The sequence below is a fragment of the Onychomys torridus genome, chromosome 2 (assembly GCF_903995425.1).
Source record: "Onychomys torridus chromosome 2, mOncTor1.1, whole genome shotgun sequence".
NCBI lineage: Eukaryota > Metazoa > Chordata > Mammalia > Rodentia > Cricetidae > Onychomys > Onychomys torridus.
The window spans coordinates 152,534,866-152,547,568 of NC_050444.1; the positions used below are offsets into that span (position 1 = coordinate 152,534,866).

The following is a 12,703-nucleotide window of genomic DNA, read 5'->3' on the forward strand; positions in this document are numbered from 1 at the left end:
TGTCCGACTAGGTGCTGCTGGAGCACCCGCACCCAGGCGTGCACACAGAACGTACTGGGGACCAGCACGCCAATGACCGTTCTATCGTTGCCACGAATCCGGTATTTCTTTAGCATCCACCTAGATAGTATACCACTCACACGCTCTTGCGACGCCGTATCTCAAAGTTAGTAACCTGTGCTGGGTCCTGAGGTCTTACCCCAAGCAAGTGAGTTGGAGTCCCTCCTAGACAACCAGTGCATCCAACTCAGGGTGCGGACCGCCTAGCCCTCCCCCACAAGGTCAAGCCTCCACGTACCATATACGTGGCGCGATGGAGCAGAAAGAGGAGACCAGCCGCCCAACCCAAGCTAATAATAACCCAGCACTGATTTCGCGGAACCCAGAGCTCCCTCATGCCCCCGCCGGACACTAGATCAGAGTCGGAAGCCTACGACACGCGCAGGCATCCGATGGCCTACTGTCGATGTCCGATGATATATTAACTGAAGCCAAGGTATAGCTGTGGATACAAGACAGACACTCGCGGCGCACCAGTTTGGCTGCCACCGCGATTGGCCAACTGATACTGCAAATGTGATTCTGTGCGGGCTTAGTTATTTATGTCAAACTCATGACGCATGACAAGGCGAGGGTCATCTTGAAGCAGCAGGCAGACCAAATTAATTAGAAATGTCTCCGTAAGATCAGGGCTCTGGACAACGCCTGCTAGAGCATCTTCTTATTAGTGATTGATGGGGGACGTGCCACTCACCCCCAACATATGTCGCAGGCAATTCGCAAGCGAACAGCCAGATCTAGGATGCGGGGATCCTGGGAGTTGCTACTTCATAGGACAACAATGGAAAAAGCGTGGCTGACGCAATAAGCAGTATATACAGACCGTCCCCCCAATAGGACAACATACTCGTCTACTACACAAACATAACTGCCTCCAGGTTACCTACCACGAAGCTTCGCAAAGTTAAATATCGTGACCACCCTACTGCCAATTCCCATGACAATAGAAACAGATGAACACGGACAGTAAGATTGGAATACAGCACCTTTGACCTCTTCCAGCTTGCCTTGAACAGTAGTGTGCATAGGAGTATTACATCAGCCGCAACAGAAACATTAACTAAGGACACGAAATTTGGTACCAGGATAGAGTGGTGCACGTGCTGTGACTAGAGAACCCCGTAACGTGTAGTATCTCAGCGGCGGCTTCGTGGTGAAGGACATATATGACGAACATATCTATGGAACTAAGAAAACACAGTTCGTCGCCAAATAACCATTCGGATCTGAAGCATGCTTCTCTCAGAAGATCCTATAGAGGAAACAAACAACATCAAGTATAATGGCCAAGACACAATAGTGAGAGCCACACATGAAGGCCTGCTTCTGAAAGTTACCAAGACATAAGTCTATGAGGCGAAGATCCCTCTCTAAAACGACCCGTCCTGACTAGCGCAGGAGGCACCAACCGCTGCGGGTAAGCTGCATGGACATTTCATCCACTACCAAGCCCTTGCTGTCGGAGAACGGCACATACAGTACTCCGCACGACCGCCCACAATACTTCTGTGAGTTCAAGCACACGCGCCCGTCCGGCTCCATGACCAGACGTGTAGAGGATCCGACGAAGAAGAGGAGCAAACCATAAGAACATCAGACACACGAAGAAGGCAATAACCCTGTCCATAGCAAAAACAAAGAAAAAAAAAAAGAAAAATCCCTTGGATTACAGCCAATTGCGATGATTTTCAAATAAAGAATACATATTCGTGTATCTGGCCCAGCGGCGGCATCACACAGAAGAAAGTCCCAGCCCTCTGTGCATATAGCAAAAGAAGCCACAGACACAACCGCTAAGTAGAACACCCACGTGACGTTGCTCAGGCTCAAGGATCGCTCGCGCGCTCCAGCTGACGCTGCGAGATAAATTCATACTGTCGACACTAACGAAACAAGTCACATACCAAACCAGGCGATCAACTGCAGAACGAAAATCCACATTCCATAGAAGAAAAAGTGTATTCTCAAGAACGCGCAGTCAACGCCAATAAACAACAAACATAGAACCGAGTATCCGTAACCAAAAAAAATGTGCGCGTAGCCAAAGCCAGCGTAAAAAAAAACCGTGGTGCAGAGGCAGTCACAAAGTATGAATTTACCGCCTCTCGTAACTGCGAGCTTAGCTGCCTGACCAGAACATTGAGGTTCATGTATCAAGTCTCCCAGGTACCGGTTTTGAAGGCATGCAGGGGTGATGGAGAGCAGCTGGGGCTTGGCACTGTGAGAGGCCAGGAGTGGCCATTGGTGTAGGTGCAGCCAGAGTAGCAGTTGAAGGCCCAAGGTTGAAGGGGTCATGGAGAGAAGTTGAGGTTTGGGCACCATGAAGAGAACCCAGGAGTGGCTAGTGGAATGCAGACCCAGTTGCTATAGAAGATTCCAGCGTTTTGGAGATGCCAGTACCATGTTACACAATGACCTTTTAAATAGGAAAAGAAAAAAAAAGAAAAAGAAGAACTAAGTTCAAGAAGAACACTCCCTGCTTTCAAGGCTTCTACAGCTACATTAAGGCACAAAAGATAGACAAACAGATGGCCAGACAAAGCAGAGACACAAGACACCCAGACATACAGACAGTGATTCCCAACAAAGATGTAAAGGCCAATGGCCAGGCATAGCAACTCATGTCTGTAATCTTAGCAGTCAAGAGTCCTGGGAGGCAGAGGCAGGTGGATCTCTTTGAGTTTGGGTCCAGCCTGATCTACATAGTCTGTTCCAGGCCAGTCAGGGATATATAGTGAATTTCTATCTTATAAAAAGATCTCAGGTTTGTGGATAGCCTATGCAACTTAGTGGACTCTGTGCAGGCGTGTGTGTGTGTGTGTGTGTGTGTGTGTGTGTGTGTGTGTGTGTGTAAGGGGAAGGGTTGTAGCTCAGTGGTAGAGCTGTTGCCTAGCACATGTGTGAGGCAATGTTGAAAACAAATGGACAGACTGGAGTCCAAATTGTTTGACATTTCAGGGTGCCCTGGTTCAGAACCATCCCTGAGTGATCTCATACACAGCCCCATCTCCCTTCCCCATCTGGGTCCAGTTAGGGTGTGAAGAGTTTCCCATCTAACCTCAGCTCGTTAACTTGTTCACGAATAGGTGTTTTCTGAGCAGCAGCTCTGCTGGACGCTTCATGGACCCAGCGAGCCGCCCTACGGAGAGATAATTCCTGCCTGTAGTGACCAGGCTAACCCAGGGACCAAGTGTAGCCACAGTCCAAGACACAGGGACATCTGTGAGGTGGTCCGAGCTGTGCCTGGCACTCAGAGGCTGCCTGCTGCTGTGCTGGGACAGGCACCTGAGTGAGTCAAGGGGCCCAGCCCAGAAAGTCTTGCTGAACCGCACACAGCAAACCGACAGGAGCCAGATTTCCAGCTGGGAAGTTGGTTCAGATGATGGCTAAGTCAGGCAGCCTTCGTGAAACAAAATTGTGAGGCTAAGTGTGGACTGGGGAGGATGAGGCAGGAGGATTATATTCAAAACCAGCCTGAGCTCCATGGGGAGGACCTGTATCAACAAAGAAAAGAAGGGAGAAAGGAAAAGGAAGGGGTGGGGAGTCAGTTTGCAAGCCAAGACGAAGAAACCATGCAGGGTCCACTGATAATGGAGGCCATGTCTCAGGGGCAGTAGTAAAAGGAATGCTCACATTTTAATTGCTTTGTTTTATTGGACAGAGGGTTTCATTCTATAGCCCACACTGGCCTAGAACTCACCATCTAACCCAGGCCATCCTTTATATACGATCCTTCTGCCCTCAGTATTGGGAGTCCTAAAATTGCAGGCCTGAGCCACCACTCCCAGCTCATATTCTCTGCTGTATCTTTCTGTAATTTTTTGGTTACTACGACCATGATTTTATCTTTTGCGTTGATAAGATCCAACCCAGGGCCTTGGTCATGCTGGAGAAGCATCTACCTCTAACCCATATTTTCAGTCCCTTGACAGATACCCAAGGACATCAAAAGGTTGTTCCTTCCTTGATCACATGTCAATCTAGGCAAACACTCTATCAACTGAGCTACATCCCTTAGCCCTCCCTTAATGACCTTCTGAGAACCTGACTTCCCGTAGGTGGGTCGGAGAAAGAAGACAGTGGCCATCCCACGTCTCTCTACAGTCTGCCTGATTTTTTTAAATTTTGAATTTTATTATGTATTTATTATATAATAAATGAATGTGGCTGGATAAGTTTCTCCTCTTCCTTCCTCAACCCCGTCTAGACCCAGCAAAAAGAAAGGAACACTCCCCGAGGCTAAGGCAGGGAAAGCCAGTGTCTTAGCAGAGTGACACGCTGCCTCACCCACGGCTGAGTGCACGCTGTCTTGTGGATTCTCACTCACTCAGAGAGCCGAGGCTGCTTTTCCTCAGCTACTGTGATGCTATCCAGGTATCTTTCACTTTCAGGAAACAGGAATCCAGTTTGAATTGACTTACTAGGAACTGGGGAGTTGGTTTGCATGAGGCCTTAGGTTCTAGCCCAAGCACTAAGAAAAAGAAAAGTATGTTTCATCAATTAATATAATTGAAAAATCTACACATAAGTTTCCTGGCTTCAGGCATGGCCAGATCCAGGTGCTAAAAGAATGTCTTATGCCTCGATCCTCTCCCTGGGCAAGTTATTTGCACACTGTGGCCCTATCCCCTCCCCAAGGGCTCCATCCTTAAGCTTGGGAACCCAGCAGAAAGCTACCCTCAACAGGACTTCCAACAGGAGTCCCAAAATCTAATCTCATTGGCTTTGCTTAGGCCAGAACCAATCACTGCAGGCAGCTGGATGGAATGTGCTCCACTGTGGATTTTCTCTGCTTGGTGGTTGTGGCTGACTGCCCCTTCTCCCACCTGCTCCAGGTTCCACACCCTCTGGACCCATGGCAGGTTTTTCTCGTTTGGTCTCTAAAGCAATTTGCATATTTCCTTGAAGAACCCTCCGAAGCCGAACAGCTTGTCCTGGGACTTAGAGAAAGGGACGCCCACGTTGGTTCTCCAGAACTGGGTAAGGACCCTGGGGCTTTCCTTTGCTGCATTGCTTTAGAGTGTCTCTCTCCAGCCTAGAGTCCCCATGAGGGGAGCCATTGTCTGTCTGTCCATCTTGGCACAGTCCTCCTGTGTCCCCACCAGACAGCCTGGTGTCCGGCACTGGTAAGTGCCAGTACATGCTTGTTAAATCTCACATGCTGGTTAGCTTGTAGTGGGGATGGACACTTAGGACTGACTTGGGCCCCAAGAAACGGCCACTTTATGTTCTACATGCTCCTAGTGGATTCTTTTGACTGCTGTTTCAAAGTGATGTTGAATGTAAAGGAAGTTACAGAACTAATACCGGAAGCTCCTGTGTTCCCTCACCCCTCTCTGGGTGGCCACTGGCTTTGAACACGAGAAAAGCCTTCCCTGGACCACTGGGCCCTGCCTGGTCACCATGACAACTACCCCCAGTGTCTCATGAGTTGGACCGTCCTCCATGCCCATCCACAGAGTCCTGGCTTCCCTGGAGAATCTCTTTGGTGCTTCAAAATCCTGTCTCTCTTCTGCCTCGAGGTCTGCCACATGCTGTCACCTCTGCCATGTCCTTTCTGCCCACCCACCCTATCTGATTTGCTTCTGTTTGTCCTTCAGGCCACATCCTTGTCTTCATCTTTTCCAACTCCAGCTTTGTTTTGGCAACCTTTCATCTCTCGTATTAGGACAGTGTTTATCCACCCCCATTTTGAGATGGGGTCTCACTCTGTATTCCAGGCTGTCCTCAAACTCAGAGATCCGCCTGCCTCTGCCTCCCAAGTGCTGGGATTAAAGGCGTGCGTCACCACACCCAGCTTCTTTCTTGGCTTCTTTAGTGAACTGGACCTGAGTGAGAGTCTTGATCCCTCCCCTTTTCTTTTTTAAGATTTAAAAATTTTTATTTTATGTGTATGTGTGTGTGCCTGAATGTATGTATGTATGTATGTATGTATGTATGTATATATATATATATATATATATATATATATATATATATATATATACATATACATATATATGTGTGTGTGTGTATATATACAGATACCATGTGTGCAGGTTCCCACAGAGGCCAGAAGGCACCAGATATCCTGGAGCTGGAGTTACAGGTGGTTGTGAGCTACCATGTCCATGCTGGGATCCAAATCTGGGTCCTCGGCAAGAGCAGCAAGGGCTCTTAACCACTGATCGGTTCCTCCCATCTCACTTCTGTAACTTTGACCAGTTACATGACTTTTGTGTCACTGTGTGTCAGTGTGTTAACATCTGTCTCCCAGCAGGAAGGAAGCCTCTTCATTCTGCAGCAAGTATGTTGGATGCCTGCAGTGTTCTAAGCCAGAGAAAGCTAGTGGGAATAGCAAGGGCACCATCTTACATTCTGTGTGTATGCACAGGCAAGCCAATCTGGGAAAACACACTCTTTAGTTATTAATAAGCATTATTAAGATAGAGCAGGGTGCTGGAAGAGAGGGGCAAAGATACTTTTAGATGGTCAGTGAAGGCTTGCCAGAGGAGGTGACATTCAGGCTGAGGCCAGACGTGATGGCAGGGGAGGAGGGTTCCAGGCAGGGGTGGAAGGGTTCTAGGCAGGGGAGGGGGTTCCAGGCAGGGGAGGGGCGTTCCAGGCAGGGCAAGTGCAGAGGCTCCTAAGAGAACAGCTTGCAGATGTGAGAACAGAAGGGCAGCCAGTGTGGCTAGAGAGTGAGGGACTAGACAGTCCCCAGGCCACAAGATAGGGTCCTACAACAGAAAGAGCGTGGAAGCCAGTGGTTCTCAACCTGTGTGTCATGACCCCTCTTGGGTTGCATATTGAATTTACATCACAATTCATAACATGAATAAAATTATAGTTATATATTATAATTTCATGGTTGGGGGTCACACAACATGAGTGGTTGAGAACCACTGATGTAGGCAGGCCATCGTTGGGACGCTTTTAAACAGGAGAGTGACAACTTCAGTGTACTTGACACAAAGGCCACTAGGCCACCATGTAGACAGTGCTTTGGAGGGGATCAGCAGGGCACTATGGAGAATGAGCCAGAGTGGAGCTTTCAGAGTGAGCCTAGCACACACACACCCATCCCCCATGATTAGGAGCGAGCTGGCACACACTTGTCTGGTCGCAGACTGCTTTTTCTTCAACAGAGAACTAACTGGAGCTCCCCCAGATGCCACAGTACAATACCATCTTGGGCTCCCCTGGGTGACAGGTGCAATCACCATTGACGGCAAACAGCACACACAGAGATGGCTGGAGCTGCCGGCCCTGTGGCTCTCCCTCCGGTCATACCTGAGGAGTCCTTACCCCACCTCCAGGTTGGCAGCTGGTCCTCAGGACAGGACCAACCCACTTGCAGTCCCCAACCTAGATTCCTAGAGCAACCACTGGAGGCCAGTCTCCTGGGTGACTTTGGTAAAGGTCTTAACTTCTCTGGTCCTCAGTTTCTCCATCTGAGACAAGGGAAGGAAGATTCACAAGCTGGGGTAGAGGAGAGAAGTAGAGGCTTGGAATCAAAAGTCTGAGTCGGATCTCATCACTCATTACTTTGTAACATTGGGGAAAGGGCGTGGCCTCCCTGAGCCCACCCCTCAGCTGTAGGAGGGATCCCTACTGCCTCATTCCCTGCCCACTTAACCTTACATGGTACTTGTAAGAATTAAATGGATTAGAAAATGCTTTGCAAGCTGATTCACTGTTAAAGAAATACAAATATTTGTTGGGTGATGATGGTGTACACCTTTAATCCCAGCACTCGGGAGGGAGAGCCAGGTGGATCTCTGTGAGTTCGAGGCCAGCCCGGACTACAGAGTGAGTTCCAGGAAAGGTGCAAAGATACACAGAGAAATCCTGTCTAAAAAAAAAAAAAAAAAAAAAAAAAAAAAAAAAATTCAGAGACTAGTCTGAGTTCAATTTACCCTAAATGAAGCTGGTATTTAAATGCATCCTTTAAAAAAAAAAAAAGCTTGCTGTTGGGTGGTGGTGGTGGTGGTGGTGGTGGTGGTGGTGGTGGTGGTGGTGGTGGTACACACCTTTAATCTCAGCACTCGGGAGGCAGAGGCTGGCAGAGGCTGGCAGATCTGAGTTTGAGGCCAGTCTGGTCTACAAAGTGAATTCTAGGACAGCCAGGGCTACACAGAGTAACCGAGTCTCAGAAAACAAAACAAAACATTTATTGCTTTTAATTATATTTTTAAAACTAATGTATTATTGGTTGTGGACAGATGAGTAACATATATACCAACTGGATGAGAACAAACCTATGGGCTGAGGACAGTGTGGGGATGGCTATTAAACTCAGAAATTCTCGGAATCATGACCATTGTTTGAAACAGAGGCAGTGGCCCAGAGCTAAGCCTGCCTTCTCTCAGTCTGCCATTGTGTGACCCAGGCCCATGGCTTCTCCTCCGAGGATGCTGAGGATGTGCAAACTGTACATTATGGCCCTTCTTACCATCTGGAGTTAGAATCCCAGCCCCAGCACCCAGGGACAGACAGTTTAGACTTCAAGATTAGATCTGTATATCCCAGGATGGCCTCCAGCTGTATATAGTCTGGGGTGACATTAAACTTGGGATTCCCCTGCCTCTACTTCCCAAGTGCTGTGATTCTAGGTGTGTATCCAACACCTGATGTATGCAGTACTGGGGATGGACCCACAGTCAAGTGCATGCAGGGCAAGTACTCAGCTATATTCCCAGCCCAGTATCAGTTTTTATTGTTTGTTATACTCATGCTATGTTCCAGGCACCAGAGAAACACTTGTTTCTTTAATGGGTATCCTAGGCATTTTTTTTTTTTTTTAGTCGGATTCTCACTGTATAACCCTGGCTTGCCTAGATCAGGCTGGCCTGGAATTCAGAGATCTGCCTACCTCTGCCTCCCAAGCACTGTGATGAGAGGCGTGTGCCACCACACCCAGCGGCGTTCATTTCTTTAACAAGTGATTTGTAGTGTGAGCCCTGGCCCCAGCTCTGATCACACGTGGGCTCTGTTGGTGACTGAGAAGTGGCTTTCCTGGGCAGTTACACAGTCATCTTTCAGTGAATACATCTAAGTATGGTGAGGTGGAATTCCCAGGGTCTCCTCTCCGTCAGGTGGAGGGGACTGGAGGTCCATGAGGGTCTGAATGTGTGTTCTTATCCCAGATGTTTGGATGCTTGGGGTGCGTCCTTCCCTGGATCTTTCCTCCTCGCATGGATGCCTGGCTGGGCTTGGCTTGCCCCTCTTCTCCTCCCTGCTTTTCTATGCCTCCCTTCTCCCCAAGGAATGAGGGGAGCTTCCCTCTCTACCTCTCCTCCTTCACTCATCCAAATGAAGTACACACCAAGCTCATGGATCTAAAGTACACACCTCATGATTGTTGATCATATTTACACACATATAACCACCACCCCCTTCAAGATAGGGCACATTTTCATCACCCAGAAGCCTCCACATGTCCTTTGGAGACACTGTTTCTGTCTTCTGTCACTGTTTACTGTTTCTTACCTATGTGTCCACATCCTATGCTCAAGACTCAGCCACATTCAGGGTATGTGTGGCTTTCTGCTAATTGTGTCTTGTCTGGGGACGTGTCTCTGTTGTGATGGTTTCCTCCAGGGTTCATTCTTTTTCATTACTATGTAGTGTTCCATAGTCATGTGACTCAATCTACACCCTCTGCTGTGGGTGTCATTTAGGCTGCTTTCAGTTTGGGACTATGGTCACTTCTTGGTATCATGTAGGGATAGGTTGTAGAACCACTCACAGACACCCCAAATGTGGTGATGCTCAAGTTCCCTTGTCCAAAGCAGCATAGTATTCATGTATAAGCTGCACACTTCCAAAGTGGACTTTGAGTCATCTCTAAATAGCATATGTTTATAGTTGTTACTCTGCACTGTGGGGGGTAATGACAATGACAGTGTGTGTGTGTGTGTGTGTGTGTGTGTGTGTGTGTGTGTGTGTGTGTTTTACAGTATATATGTATGTGTATTCCTGTGTGTGCACATGCAAATGCTTGCATGTGGAAGCCAGAGTCAATCTCAAGTGTTTCCCTCAATCCCTCTCCACCTTATTCTTTTGAGACAATCTCTCTCTCACTGAGCCTGGACCTCAGCAGCTCAGAGTTAGGATGGTTGGCCAGAGAACTCCAGATACCTGCCTGTCTCTGTGCCTGTCCTCTACTGAGGGGGCTGGCCTCAAATTCACAAAGATACACCTGCCTTGGTCTCTCAAATGCCGGAACTAAAGATGTGCACCCACCCCCCTCCCCAGCCTATACCTGAATAGAGCCTGTACATGTACATCATAGTGGCCTAGCTTGTAATCCCAGCATGGGACGTGGATGTAGAAAAAGCATGAGTCCGAGGTCATCTTCAGCTATGTAGCAAGTTTGAGGCCAGCCTGGGCTGCACGAGACCCAACTCAAAACAAAACAGGGTTCTGAACAGAAACTCATCATTTTAGTGACATGAATATGTTAGTCTCTTCTCTCACAGCTGTTGTTTTGTGGTCTCACTGTGTAGCCTAGGCTGACTGGGAACTTGGAGGCCTCCTGCCTCAGCCTCTCCAGTGCTGGGATAACAGACGAGCGCCACCACAGTTTATTACTTTGTGTCCCTTCTAGTAACCTCTACCTTCCCCTGGAAGCTGCTCACTGGAATCCTCTCTTGCAGGGCTGGGAATGGCCACGTGGAACAGGCCACCTCTGAGGCAGCCTCTGGCAGCAGAGCCAGCTGCCGAAGGGGAGTCTCAGCAGCCCCTGGGCCGAGAGCTGACAGAGGCCAACCGCTTTGCCTATGCCGCCCTCTGTGGCATCTCTTTGTCACAGCTGTTTCCAGAACCTGAGCAAAGGTGAGCTTTTCTGTCTCTCAGAGGAAAGAAAGCCCAGGCTTCTTCAGGGAGGTAACTCCCAAAAGCCAGTTAGCTGGCAGCCCCACAGGCAACCACAAGCCTCAGGGCACATCCTGGCCTTCAGAAACCACAGTCTCAGAGGGAGATGAGATGCCCCTTGTTCAGTTCTCTCTCATGTATGCTGTCCCCAAGCATCTTTGGAGGTCCTGCTGGATGCCAGGCATAATTCTCAGTTTATGGATGGCATTGTGTGTATGATAAATGAGACCAACCCCATTCCTCCCCTCAGGCAGGTTACTGTCTATAGAAGACAAGAGATGTATTCATTCATAAAATGTGTGGGGGTTTTTTGTTTTGTTTTGTTTTGAGCTGAGGATCGAACCCAGGGCCTTGTGCTTGCTAGGCAAGCGCTCTACCACTGAGCTAAATCCCCAACCCCAAAATGTGTGTTTATTGAGCACTTACCACGTGCTGGGCATAGTGCCAGCCTTGTAGATGAAACTGAAAAGCTTGAGACCTGGCTCCTGAGCCCTTGGTGCTTATTCCTGGGGTCACCCCCACCCCCATAGATGAGACAGTGGCAATCAGAGCTGAGAAGAGGGGCTTCCTGAGGGAAAGGAATGCTAGGTGCATGCGTGCATGCGTGCGTGCATTTGATGTCTGTCCCTGCTGCTGCCTACCAGGTGTGGGCTTCAATCATGCGTTTGGTGGCAGTGTAGTGGGGTGGTTAGGAGCCTGCGCTTCAGTCTGCAAGGATGGCAGTTGAGACAGAGTTTGGAGGCTGAAAGCGGCATGGAAGGAGGGTGCAGCGGAGTCCATCTGTTGGCGGTAGGGCAGAGCTGGTATGGGAACCTGCTTAATGTTAGGGTGAGGGAGAAGCAGGAGCTAACGGACTAACCCTGAGGAGGAAAGAGAGCCTAAAGGTGAGAGACCTAAAGGGACCTCACAGTCTAATGTTCCCACAAACACCCAGTGACCTCCTGAATGTACTGCCTGCCAGCCTGGGGTGGCCTCTGAGTGGCCTTCCTCAACCTGCCCTCACCCCATCAGGGCAATATGGGCCCACTGTTCTGCATAGGGCACATGGCTACTTCCCCCAATACCCAGTAGATTGCTTCCCAGACCTGCCACCCCTGCACCCTGAGCTTATTGGAAGGCAGAAGGCACCTTAGTCACCTTTGAATCCCAGGACCTTCCCACATTTCAGTGGCGCCCTGGCCCTCAGTGAGTCCCTGAAAAAATGACAGCAGCAGCTGGCTTCAGAAGCAAGGGAACCTTCCACAGGTTCACGCTCAGCTCTCATTACATCCTGTGACTTTGGGAGGGTGATTTGAGCAGGTGAGGAGCAGCAGTCTGGCTCTGCATCTGTAGGATAAGCATCACAGTGCCTAGCACACAGTAGGTGCGCAGTACGTAGTTACAGGTGTTTACCAACTCTACATACACCTTACTCCCTTTGCCCTAGTCTGTAATGAGTCTTCTTCAGCCAGCTCCCAAATAACAACACAGAGACTTCTTATTCATTATGAAAGCTCAGCCTTAGCTTAGGCTTGTCCCATTAGCTCTTATAACTTAAATGAACCCATTTATATTAATCTACGTTTTGCCACAGGGCTTTTTAACTTTCTTTCATCTTGCACCTCCTCTCCATCTGGCTGGTGACTCCTTTCTTCTTTCCAGAGTCCTCTCTGTCCCCGGAAGTCCCACCTAATCTCTTCCTATTGGGCTATTGGTCTAGCTATTGGCTGTTCAGCTCTTTATTACATCAATCACAGCAAATACATCTTCACACAGTGTACAGGTATCCCACAACACTAGTTTCTTC

General features: G+C 48.9%; 1 protein-coding gene across 2 annotated transcripts in view; it reads left to right on the forward strand.

Moving 5' to 3' along the window:
* The first annotated feature begins 4,900 nt into the window (after positions 1-4,900).
* Tmco4 (transmembrane and coiled-coil domains 4) overlaps positions 4,901-12,703 on the forward strand; it is a 74,112-nt gene continuing 66,309 nt past the window's right edge. For both annotated transcript variants that reach the window (XM_036179841.1, XM_036179842.1), the window contains exons 1-2: positions 4,901-5,040; positions 10,701-10,878. In XM_036179841.1, coding sequence (XP_036035734.1) covers positions 10,709-10,878 — 170 coding nt within the window. In that variant the 5' untranslated portion in view covers positions 4,901-5,040; positions 10,701-10,708. The remainder of the gene's footprint in view (positions 5,041-10,700; positions 10,879-12,703) is intronic.